Below are 13,608 nucleotides of genomic sequence, written 5' to 3' on the forward strand. Positions count from 1 at the left end.
TTAACTCTGTATAGTTTTCTGATAGACTGTTCTCAGCATGTTTTCTGGTCTTTCTTTCATGCAATTGGTGAACAGCTGAATATGAAGTGCATTTTAGTTTTCTTTGTTGAAAAAAGAATCGGTCCAGAAATAATTTAATCCCCGGCTCTCCTTCCCCTCCCCCCCCCCCCCCCCCCCCTCCCAAAAATTCTGTATTAGGATGTCCTCACATGTCTAGTCATGTAATTAATTTATTAGTTAAACTTTACAGGATTATTTTAGTAAGTTATTAATAGTTCTAACAATCTGTTCAACTTAATCCTTGTTTATGAAGTAATGAACTGTTAGTGAGGGGCAACAGTGGCTACACACTGAACTCTTAAATCAGTGACTCCTTGTGTTCCTGAATGACTTTGTGAATTCTGGAATAAATCCTGTCAATATGCCTTCACCTGTTCTCAGTACCAAACTTGACCAGTCCTTGCTTGAGTTTAGCATCCATTGACATCATTATTGTAGGATACCTTAATCCTGCCATGCCATAATCTTTTTAATGCGGTTATAATCAACACCTTGAGAGAAGTCTACATCTACAGCCATACTCCGCAAGCCACCTGACGGTGTGTGGCGGAGGGTACCCTGAGTACCTCTATCGGTTCTCCCTTCTATTCCAGTCTCGTATTGTTCATGGAAAGGAGGATTGTCGGTATGCTTCTGTGTGGGCTCTAATCTCTGATTTTATCCTCATGGTCTCTTCATGAAATACACATAGGAGGGAGCAATATACTGCTTGACTCTTCGGTGAAGGTATGTTCTCGAAACTTACAAAAGCCCGTACCGAGCTACTGAGCGTCTCTCCTGCAGCGTCTTCCACTGGAGTTTATCTATCATCTCCGTAATGCTTTCGTGATTACTAAATGATCCTGTACCGAAGCGTGCTGCTGTCCGTTGGATCTTCTCTCTCTCTTCTATCAACCCTATGTGGTACGGATCCCACACTGCTGAGCAGTGTTCAAGCAGTGGGCGAACAAGCATACTGTAACCTACTTCCTTTGTTTTCGGATTGCATTTCCTTAGGATTCTTCCAATGAATCTGTCTGGCATCTGCTTTTCCGACGATCAACTTTATATGATCATTCCATTTTAAATCACTCCTAATGCATACTCCCAGATAATTTATGGAATTAACTGCTTCCAGTTGCTGACCTGCTATTTTGTAGCTAAATGATAAGGGATCTATCTTTCTATGTATTCGCAGCACATTATACTTGTCTACATTGAGATTGAATTGCCATTCCCTGCACCATGCGTCAATTCGCTGCAGATCCTCCTGCATTTCAGTACAATTTTCCATTGTTACAACCTCTCGATACACCACAGCATCATCTGCAAAAAGCTGCAGTGAACTTCCGATGTCATCCACAAGGTCATTTACGAGGGCAGTTCAATAAGTAATGCAACACATTTTTTTTCTCGGCCAATTTTGGTTGAAAAAACCAGAAATTTCTTGTGGAATATTTTCAAACATTCTCGCTTCGTCTCGTATAGTTTCATTGACTTCCGACAGGTGGCAGCGCTGTACGGAGCTGTTAAAATGGCGTCTGTAACGGATGTGCGTTGCAAACAACAGGCAGTGATAGAGTTTCTTTTGGCGGAGAACCAGGGCATCTCAGATATTCATAGGCGCTTGCAGAATGTCTACGGTCATCTGGCAGTGGACAAAAGCACGGTGAGTCGTTGTGCAAAGCGTGTGTCATCATAGCCGCAAGGTCAAGCAAGACTGTCTGATCTCCCGCGTGCGGGCCGGCCGTGCACAGCTGTGACTCCTGCAATGGCGGAGCGTGCGAACACACTCGTTCGAGATGATCGACGGATCACCATCAAACAACTCAGTGCTCAACTTGACATCTCTGTTGGTAGTGCTGTCACAATTGTTCACCAGTTGGGATATTCAAAGGTTTGTTCCCGCTGGGTCCCTCGTTGTCTAACCGAACACCATAAAGAGCAAAGGAGAACCATCTGTGTGGAATTGCTTGCTCGTCATGTGGCTGAGGGTGACAATTTCTTGTCAAAGATTGTTACAGGCGATGAAACATGGGTTCATCACTTCGAACCTGAAACAAAACGGCAATCAATGGAGTGGCGCCACACCCACTCCCCAACAAGAAAAAGTTTAAAGCCATACCCTCAGCTGGTAAAGTCATGGTTACAGTCTTCTGGGACGCTGAAGGGGTTATTCTGTTCGATGTCCTTCCCCATGGTCAAACGATCAACTCTGAAGTGTATTGTGCTACTCTTCAGAAATTGAAGAAACGACCTCAGCGTGTTCGTAGGCACAAGAATCAGAACGAACTTCTCCTTCTTCATGACAACGCAAGACCTCACACAAGTCTTCGCACCCGAGAGGAGCTCACAAAACTTCAGTGGACTGTTCTTCCTCATGCACCCTACAGCCCCGATCTCGCACCGTCGGATTTCCATATGTTTGGCCCAATGAAGGACGCAATCCGTGGGACGCACTACGCGGATGATGAAGAAGTTATTGATGCAGTACGACGTTGGCTCTGACATCGACCAGTGGAATGGTACCGTGCAGGCATACAGGCCCTCATTTCAAGGTGGCGTAAGGCCATAGCATTGAATGGAGATTACGTTAAAAAATAGTGTTGTGTAGCTAAAAGATTGGGGAATAACCTGGTGTATTTCAATGCTGAATAAAACAACCCCTGATTTTCAGAAAAAAAATGTGTTGCATTACTTATTGAACTGCCCTCGTATGTATATTGTGAATAGCAACGGTCCTATGACACTCCCCTGCGGCACACCTGAAATCACTCTTACTTCGGGTGACTTCTTTCCATTGAGAATGACATGCTGCGTTCTGTTATCTAGGAACTCTTCAATCCAATCACACAATTGGTCTGATAGTCCATATGCTCTTACTTTGTTCATTAAACGACTGTGGGGAGCTGTATCGAACCCCTTGCGGAAGTCAAGAAACACTGCATCTACCTGTGAACCCGTGTCTATGGCCCTCTGAGTCTCGTGGACAAATAGCGCGAGCTGGGTTTCACACGACCGTCTTTTTCGAAATCCATGCTGATTCCTACAGAGTAGATTTCTAGTCTCCAGAAGTCATTATTCTCGAACATAATATGTGTTCCAAAATTCTACAACTGATCGACGTTAGAGATATAGGTCTATAGTTCTGCACATCTGTTCGACGTCCCTTCTTGAAAACGGGGATGACCTGTGTCCTTTTCCAATCCTTTGGAACGCTACGCTCTTCTAGAGACCTACGGTACACCGCTGCCAGAAGGGGGGCAAGTTCCTTCGCGTGCTCTGTGTAAAATCGAACTGGTATCCCATCAGGTCCAGCGGCCTTTCCTCTTTTGAGCGATTTTAATTGTTTCTCTATCCCTCTGTCGTCTATTTCGCTATCTACCATTTTGTCCTCTGTACGACAATCTAGAGAAGAACTACAGTGCAGTCTTCCTCTGTGAAACAGCTTTGGAAAAAGATATTTGGTATTTCGGCCTTTAGTCTGTCATCCTCTGTTTCAGTACCATTTTGGTCACAGAGTGTCTGGACATTTTGTTTTGATCCACCTACCGCTTTCACATAAGACCAAAATTTCTTAGGATTTTCTGCCAAGTCAGTACATAGAACTTTACTTTCGAATTCATTGAACGCCTCTCGCATAGCCCTCCGCACACTACATTTCGCTTTGCGTAATTCTTGTTTGTCTGCAAGGCTTTTGCTACATTTATGTTTGCTGTGAAGTTCCCTTTGCTTCTGCAGCAGTTTTCTAACTCGGTTGTTGTACCACGGTGGCTCTTTTCCATCTCTTACGATCTTGCTTGGCTCATACTCATCTAACGCATATTGTACGATGGTTTTGAACTTTGTCCACTGATCCTCAACACTATTTGTACTTGAGACCAAACTTTTGTGTTGAGCCGTCAGGTACTCTGTAATCTGCTTTTTGTCACTTTTGCTAAACAGAAAAATCTTGCTACCTTTTTTAATATTTCTATTTATGGCTGAAATGATCAAAGTGTTTGACTCTCTTCAAGTTAGCAAATGCTTTACCAAAATATTTAAGTTTTGCAGATGATACAAGTATTTACTCTATTCTAGTCTTAAATAGTTAGCAGATTAGTGTTGTGAGGTAATCAGTTCTGAAAAGCTAGTGTAAAATCCTATACATTTTCAGGTTAGCCATTAGTGACAACTACTTCATTGGTATATTTCACCGATGACAGTGAGCTAGTAAGCCGATCGCTTACTGACATTACAATATGAAACTGTCTGCAATATGAATAAAAGTGAGAAAGTTAATATAATTTGCTAAAAATTAGTACACATGAAGGAATCTCTTTAAGAGCAAACTGGATAAGATAACACTGCAACAGCTTTATTATTACAGAGTTCAGTTATGGATTATATATACCCTTTAAAGTGAATAACTTAGTTCTGCAATCACAATTGCTTTCATTGTAGTTTATTCATTTTGTGCTTTGTGAATTTTTGTTGAGAATTTCATGTTAATACATTACATGTGATGTTTTAAATTGTTTCTTGTGCAAGGGCTTGCAGAAAAGTAATGCCTCCAATTTTTTTTATTCTGTGCTCAATATCAGTTGAGGTATTACACATCATGCATCTTCGCTGATGCAAGTTGCAACCCTCTGCCGCTAGAGGATTCCGAACTGTATCATGTAATACGGTGATTTTTAACGTAACTATGTCGGCACATGGGAAACAGTGCAGTAGTGTTTCTAACCACAGGAAACATGGCTACATTTGAAATCCATAGAAGAATGAAAGCTGTGTATGGTGACTATTATAATGACATCAGTATTGCACAACTGTGTTTTGTTTGTACTCGTAATGAAGGAAACATTGGTTCTAACCTCAGTGTGTGTGGCAGAGCTCAAAGTGGGATGACCATGTACGCCAATCAAAGAGTCTCTTCAGAACTGGGTTGATGAACTCATCAGAGAAAATTGTCGGATAACAGATACAACTATAATGTAAGTGTGGCTAATCAAAAGAGGGTATGGAGATCATCACTGAAAAACTGTGGAACAGGAAACTGTGTGTGTGGTGGATGCCTGGAATGCTCACTCCTGACATGAAACAAGGGAGATTGGACATGTCAACAATTTCTTTTGCGTTTTTGAGGGTGATGGGTTCCTTAACAACATTGTGACTGGTTATGAAAGCTGGGTTCACCATTTTGACCCCGAAATTGAGAGCATCAGTGGTTTTCTGCCACAAAGGATCACTAGTGCCAAAAAAGTTAAAGATCATGCCATCAGCAGGCAAAGTCATGCTCACAGCGTTCTGGGACCTTCACGGTGTGAATTGTGAATTCATGCCTAAAGGCACTACCAGTAACTCTGAAAGGTACTCTGTCACTGTTATAAAACTAAAACGATGAGTTTGAAGAGTTTGTTCACACATGGAACACCCTCTCCTTCAGCGTGACCCCCCCCCCCCCCCTCCTCCGGGTCCAAGGGTTAGAATAGGTCTGATGTATTACTGCCTGTCGTAAGAGGCAACTAAAAGGAGTTTCACACATTTCAGCCTTTGTGATGGTCCCCTGTAGGATTTGACCTCCATTTTTCAAAATTTTCCCGAAGAGCAAGCCAGTTGGTGAAGGGCGCCTTACATGGTGCATTGTGTCCATTGTGCATTGAGATCTTTAGCCCACTTTCTTGTCATCACATTGCAGTCCCATCCATTCTCCATCTCTTGGGTTAGGACACCTTCCTGTGTGCACTTTCCACCATGCCTATGCAGTGTCACTTTCTGTGCCGATGATGACCATGTACTTCTTTGCACCTCATATGCAGCACGGTAGCCAGTCCATTGTGGTGGGGCCATCATGTAACCTGTTGGTTGTAGCCCCCTGACAACACAGGTATCGCTCTGCTGATTCCTGCGCCATTAACTCCCCACATATGCCAAGGAGTAGATGCCCGTCACCCTGGGGCATCGGGACTCCCGGCAGTGGCCATCCGGTGGCCTTTGCTGTGGCTGGGTGGCACCCAAGGGGAGGGCCTCTGGTCAGAGTGGGTGGCATCAGAGCGGATGACATGCCATGAAGCATAGTACGTCATCTCTTGGGGATGGTCTGCTGCCAGCAGTCTCTTAAGTGGGCAAATTCTAATTTCAGTGCCAAGAAGTGTGACCTCAAGTTGTTCCCCTCCCTGCCCATACCATGGGAGGAATGCCAGGCTAAGGATGGCAGTGAAGCTTATTCGCCCCAGTATATCATATGTATGAGAGGTGATGGGGAATCTTTCATGTCCATGAAGCCTCAGTTTTTTGTGAAGCACTTGGATGACAAGTTTGGGGAGGTGGAGGGCTTGTCCAAAATGCACTCTGGGTCAGTTTTGATAAAAACACCATCCTCTGCCCAGTCATGGGTATTACTTGCTTGTGACAAGCTGGGGGATGTTTCTGTTACCATCACGCCTCATAAGAGCTTAAATATGGTCCAGGGTATTATATTCCACAATGACATTCTTTTTCCAGTCTGACGACGATCTGCCTGCCAATTTAGAGCGACGAGGTGTTCATTTCGTCCGGCACGTCCATCGGGGTCCGAGGGATAACCAGGTTGCCACTGTTGCCTTCATCTAGGCCTTCGCGGGTGACACATTGCCCGAGAAGGACAAGGTGATGGTCTACCACTGTGACGTCGAGCCATATGTCCCTTCCCTGATGTGGTGCTTTAAGTGCTGGAAGTTCGGCCATATCTCTCCCGCTATAGTTCCAGCTCCACCTGTCAAGCTTGTGGATGCCCATCACATCCCAATACTCCACGTGCCCCGCCTCCCATCTGTGTCAACTGTGGAGAACATCAGTCACCTTGCTTGCCAGACTGCAGGATTTTACAGAAAGAGAGAAAAATCATGGAATATAAGACCCTGGACTGACTGACCCACACTGTGGCTAAGAGGAAATTTGAGCACCTACATCCTGTGGCTATGACCTCCTCATATGCCGCAGCTACGTGAACAGTTGTTGCCCTATCAGTTCCTCAAATTCCTGTCGCCTCTCAGAACTGGGAGACTACACCTGTTCCCTTGATGGTGGGGAGGGGGGGGGGGGGGGGCACTTCCCTCCCTGTTGCTCTTGCACCACATACTTATGGAGCAACCCCCAACCATCGGGGATTTCAGTCCCCACTTCTGAGCCAGAGAATCATAAGGCTGCTTTGGCTCCTCTCACTAGGAAGGGATCACTTGGGTTACTCCCTTTCCAGGTTTCTGCTAGTGGGAAAGATGACACCCACCAGTGGCTTAAGAGCTAAAAAACAGCTGGTCGTAAGGGCTTCACGCTCGTCCTCAGTCCCGGAGACTGATTCATTGAAGTCCTCCCAGCATGGGGAAACCCAAGGAACAGCGCAAGATATCGAAAAAGATGATCTCCAAGAACAAAGACCTTTCTGTGGCACCCTTACCACCGCTACCTACAAGCTGTGCGTCTCGAGGTGGGGTGGAGATTCTGGCGTACGCTGTGGACCTGGATCTTGCTGGACCCTCAGGTACTATGGATATGACTGCTCAGGCAAAAAGTTGGTGGCAGCAGGTGACCCTGAGGCGTAAACTGCCTCGGTGAATGTTCAGTGCCTTCCCAGTCTCACGACGATGTCATCCTCCAGTGGAATTGCGGCAGTTTTTTCCACTGCCTGGCTGAGCTACAGCAACTGTTAAGCTTTACACTTGCTTTCTGCATTGCCCTCCAGGAAAGCTGGTTCCCGGCAATGCAGACACCTGCCCTCTGCGGGTAAAGGATATTACAGGAACCATAGCAACTATAATCAAGTGTCATGTGGAGTTTGAGTTTGTCCTAAACTCAATCTGTAATGAAACTGTGCCCCTTCAAACCTCTCTTGAAGCTGTGTCTGTCAGAATATGGACAACGCAGGAAATAACTGTCTGCAATGTATATCTTCCTCCAGTTGGTGCAGTACCCCTGAATCTATTAGCTGCACTGATTGGTCAACTCCTTAAACCTTTCCTACTTTTGGTAGATTTTAATGCCCATAACCCCTTGTGGGGTGGAAATGTGCACATTAGCAGAAGTAGAAATGTCAAAAAATGTACTGTCGCAATTTGACCTCTGCTTCTTAAATACTGGGACCCCAGGACACGTCGGCATCTCAGGCAACGAACTTGCCGACAGGCTGGTCACAGGCTACGCGGAAACCACTTTTGGAGATGGGCCTCTCTGAACTTGACCTGTGTTCTGATTTACGCCATAGGGTTTTTCGCCTTTGGGAAATGGAATGGCATAACAGTACACACAACAAACTGCATGTCATTAAGGAGACTACGAATGTGTGGAAGACTTCTATGCAGGCCCCTTGCAGGGTATCAGTTGTTCTCTGCTGACTCTGCATTGGCCGTGCTTGGGCGACCCATGGTTACCTCCTGCGCTGTGCAGACCCCCCCTGAGTGTCGGTGCGGCACAAGGTTGACAGTGGCCCATATTTTGGTTCACTGTCCCACATTTACTGCCCAGTGATGAAATATTGGGTTACCGGACTCGTTGCTGCTAATTTTATCTGATGATGACTCATCGGCTGATTTAGTTTTACGTTCTATTCATGAGGGTGGGTTTTATCATTTGATCTAAGTTTTAGTGCATGTCCTTTGTGCCTCTGTGTCCCCCACCCTAGTGCTTCTAGGGTGGAGGTTTTAATGTGTTGCAGAGTGGCTGGCTTCTCCATTTTTATTCTCGTGGTCAGCCAGCCATGGTAATCTGCTGTGTTGTGTTAATCTCTTAATCCCGTTTCTTGCATTTCTGTGGTTTTCTTGTCCCCTTTTGTCCATTTACATATATGTTGCCCTTCATCGTTCTAGTGATTTTTCCTTTCATTCTGTTTTGAGTTGTCAGTGTTGTTTGTTTTATTATCACAATTGTGGTATTATTTTATTCAGAACAAGGGACTGATTACCTCATAGTTTGGTCCCTTCCCCCCTCTTTTAATCCAACCAACCAATTTCAGCACGACAATACCAGACCATACAAAATTGCTGCAACAATCCAGTGCCTTGGGTTCACTGCCATCAGTCATCTTTCATGCAGCCTTGACTTGACCTTATCCAATTTTTCATCTCATTTGTTTCCAAAACTTAAGAACACCTTTGAAGACTTCACTTAGATTGTGATCAAGTGATCCAAGCAGAGGTGAGGTTGTGGCACCATCAACAAAGTCAAACATTCTACAGTTATGGTATCTGCAAACTGGTCTCTTGTTGGGAGAAATGTGTTTGTTCGTGAGGGTGACTTATTTATGAAGTATGTAGACATGATGAATAATGATGTAAAATGTTAATTAAGTTTGTCTTATTGAAAAAGCTATGTTTTCACATAAATTCAGAGGCATTACTTTTCAGCATGCTCTCATAAATTTTCTGTCAGGATAATGATTTATGATTAACTACTATTTAATGTGTTGTGAATTCCGCAGTGAACTTTGTTTTTAGGATATTTTACTGTTATAAACAGTAAAACTCTTCAATATCTATATGACTGACAGTCTTGCATACCAATACAGCTTTAGTCTGTACAGTATAATGTGGTAAATTTATAGATCAGTCATTTTTTGAAAACCAATATAATTCAAATCAGTTGTCACTCTTGTTGCTCGTAATTTACATGATGTTGATGTTTGTGAAAATAAATTTGAACAATATGAGGTGGATAAAAAGGATGAATACCATACAATATATACCCACGATTTGTTTTCATTACCTTTGTTAGTATATAGCTTGACAAATGTGAATCACTGACTTCAAATTTTCTAATTGAGTATTTTTTTCATTTATGCAAAAATTTATGCCATGTGATCAGTGTTAGGTAGTTCCATTAGAAAGCATTTGAATTTGTAAAACAGATGTCATATCTCCTGGTTTCCCACCTCTGGAAAGGCAACTCACTCACCCTTCACAACCTTTCCAGCAAACCTCAACCTCCTCTCATTGCACACAAACCCAGTCTCTCCCATCTACTCGATCTCCCACTTCTAGCTCCACTCCCTCCAAAACCTCAAAATTCCGATCAACACAATCTGGAACCACAACACCCTAATTCAGTAGTTAACCTTTCCTCCAAACCTCTCTCCCAATCCGAAACCTCTGTCCTATCCAAAGGCCTCACCTTCAGCCCCACTCCCAGATTCAACCAAACAGCCCTCGTCAAAGATTTACTGTCCTACACTCGTACTCTCTGCTGGAAGTATCACTTTGCCACGAAGAAAAATGATCCTAAACCTACTCCTAATGATCCGACTCCTCAAGACACCATCCAAATTGAACCCTGCCTGGAACAGTTCCGTCCTCCGTCACAGCGGGACCCACCTCCTCTTCCTCAAAATCACCCTCTCCAAACCTTCCAGGAATTTCTGACTTCCAGCCTTGCATCTCAATCCTTCTTAAAAAACCTTAATCCTACACCCAACATCACCACTGCTGAAGCCCAGGCTATCCGTGATCTGAAGGCTGACCGATCCATCGTCATTCTTCCGGCGGACAAGGGTTCCACGACCGTGGTACTTGATCGTCGGGAGTATGTGGCTGAGGGACTGCGTCAGCTTTCAGACAACACCGCATACAAAGTTTGCCAAGGTAACCCCATTCCCGATGTCCAGGCGGAGCTTCAAGGAATCCTCAGAACCTTAGGCCCCCTGCAAAACCTTTCACCTGACTCCATTAACCTCCTGACCCCACCGACACCCCGCACCCCTACCTTCTACCTTCTTCCTAAAATCCACAAACCCAATCATCCCGGCCGCCCCATTGTAGCTGGTTACCAAGCCCCCACAGAACGTATCTCTGCCTACGTAGATCAACACCTTCAACCCATTACATGCAGTCTCCCATCCTTCATCAAGGACACCAACCACTTCCTTGAACGCCTGGAATCCTTACCCAATCTGTTACCCCCGGAAACCATCCTTGTAACCATTGATGCCACGTCCTTATACACAAATATTCCGCACGTCCAGGGCCTCGCTGCGATGGAGCATTTCCTTTCACGCCGATCACCTGCCACCCTACCTAAAACCTCTTTCCTCATCACCTTAGCCAGCTTCATCCTGACCCACAACTTCTTCACTTTTGAGGGCCAGACATACCAACAATTAAAGGGAACAGCCATGGGCACCAGGATGGCCCCCTCGTACGCCAACCTATTCATGGGTCGCTTAGAGGAAGCCTTCTTGGTTACCCAAGTCTGCCAACCCAAAGTTTGGTACAGATTTATTGATGACATCTTCATGATCTGGACTCACAGTGAAGAAGAACTCCAGAATTTCCTCTCCAACCTCAACTCCTTTGGTTCCATCAGTTTCACCTGGTCCTACTCCAAATCCCATGCCACTTTCCTTGACGTTGACCTCCACCTGTCCAATAGCCAACTTCACACGTCCGTCCACATCAAACCCACCAACAAGCAACAGTACCTCCATTATGACAGCTGCCACCCATTCCACATCAAACGGTCCCTTCCCTACAGCCTAGGTCTTCGTGGCAAACGAATCTGCTCCAGTCCGGAATCCCTGAATCATTACACCAACAACCTGAAAACAGCTTTCGCATCCCGCAACTACCCTCCCGACCTGGTACAGAAGCAAATAACCAGAGCCACTTCCTCGTCCCCTCAAACCCAGAATCCCCCACAGAAGAACCACAAAAGTGCCCCACTTGTGACAGGATACTTTCCGGGACTGGACCAGACTCTGAATGTGGCTCTCCAGCAGGGATACGACTTCCTCAAATCCTGCCCTGAAATGAGATCCATCCTTCATGAAATCCTCCCCACTCCACCAAGAGTGTCTTTCCGCCATCCACCTAACCTTCGTAACCTGTTAGTTCATCCCTATGAAATCCCCAAACCACCTTCCCTACCCTCTGGCTCCTATCCTTGTAACCGCCCCCGATGCAAAACCTGTCCCATGCACCCTCCCACCACCACCACCTACTCCAGTCCTGTAACCCGGAAGGTGTACACGATCAGAGGCAGAGCCACGTGTGAAAGCACCCACGTGATTTACCAACTGACCTGCCTACACTGTGATGCATTCTATGTGGGAATGACCAGCAACAAACTGTCCATTCGCATGAATGGACACAGGCAGACAGTGTTTGTTGGTAATGAGGATCACCCTGTGGCTAAACATGCCTTGGTGCACAGCCAGCACATCTTGGCACAGTGTTACACCGTCCGGGTTATCTGGATACTTCCCACCAACACCAACCTATCCGAACTCCGGAGATGGGAACTTGCCCTTCAGTATATCCTCTCTTCTTGTCATCCGCCAGGCCTCAGTCTCCGCTAATTTCAAGTTGCCGCCACTCATACCTCACCTGTCTTTCAACAACTTCTTTGCCTCTACACTTCTGCCTCGACTGACATCTCTGCCCAAACTCTTTGTCTTTAAATATGTCTGCTTGTGTCTGTATGTGTGGATGGATATGTGCGTGTGTGCTAGTGTATACCTGTCCTTTTTTCCCCCTAAGGTAAGTCTTTCCGCTCCCGGGATTGGAATGACTCCTTACCCTCTCCCTTAAAACCCACTTCCTTTCGTCTTCCCCTCTCCTTCCCTCTTTCCTGATGAGGCAACAGTCTGTTGCGAAAGCTTGAATTTTGTGTGTATGTTTGTGTTTGTTTGTGTATCTATCGACCTGCCAGCGCTTTTGTTCGGTAAGTCACCTCATCTTTGTTTTTACTTATAACAGTACTGTAATACTTCATAGTATGCTTGATCTGAATATTGATACATAAGGTGCATTATATCAGCTTGTGTGTTGTGGTTTTGAAATAAATAATAGATTAAAGCATTTAGGATTTTCATTAATAGAATACAATTTGTAAGCCACAATGATTTCAGTGAATGCAGTTGGAGGGATATGCTGAAGATACATATGTTTTCAGATTGAATGAGTTGGAGCTAGTTGGCATGGGTGAGAAGGAAACTCCATTCCAAAAATATGAACGTCTTCAGTGTGAAATGAAAGAACTGCTGGAAGAAATATCACAAATTCAGGTTAGAAATACTGTATGGCCTTCATTTCCAAATCCAGTAATAAAAATTTTCTCTCCCATACTGTGTAATAGGTATTAAAAACTGAAGTGTTATTCAAGAACACTTTTGTATTATTGTAGTAAAGCTTAGAGTAAATAGTTACATCCTTCATCATGAAATTACTTGCACATTTGTTTTTATAAATTCATTTACTGTTGATAGGGACTGCAGTGTGATGATACTACAGATTTTCCTCACCTGCGGGTCCGGGGTACGAATAGGCCCGAGGTATTCCTGCCTGTCGTAAGAGGCGACTAAAAGGAGTTTCAACCGTTTCGGCCTTCCATGTGGTGGTCCCCCTTGGGGTTTGACCTCCATTTTTCAAAATTCTACAGAAGTACGAGTCTTTTGGGGAAGGACGCCTTACGTGGTGTACCACTGGTCCTCAGTTCACTAAGACCTTGGCACTCAGCATTGTAACGGCATTGTCACCATACCCACTATTCCTCAAATTGGGCCTAAACGCCTGATGGGTTGTACAAGTTACGCCCATAGTGCATCCCCATCTGCACCTACGATCA

At 44.9% G+C, this 13,608-nt stretch overlaps 1 protein-coding gene across 1 annotated transcript in view; it reads left to right on the plus strand.

Moving 5' to 3' along the window:
- LOC126475144 (dynactin subunit 2) overlaps positions 1 to 13,608 on the plus strand; it is a 50,813-nt gene that overhangs the window by 11,852 nt on the left and 25,353 nt on the right. Inside the window, exon 4 of the mRNA XM_050102757.1 lies at positions 12,937 to 13,048. Within this exon, the coding sequence (XP_049958714.1) occupies positions 12,937 to 13,048 (112 nt within the window). The remainder of the gene's footprint in view (positions 1 to 12,936; positions 13,049 to 13,608) is intronic.

The sequence above is a fragment of the Schistocerca serialis genome, chromosome 4 (genome assembly GCF_023864345.2).
Source record: "Schistocerca serialis cubense isolate TAMUIC-IGC-003099 chromosome 4, iqSchSeri2.2, whole genome shotgun sequence".
NCBI classification, from domain to species: domain Eukaryota; kingdom Metazoa; phylum Arthropoda; class Insecta; order Orthoptera; family Acrididae; genus Schistocerca; species Schistocerca serialis.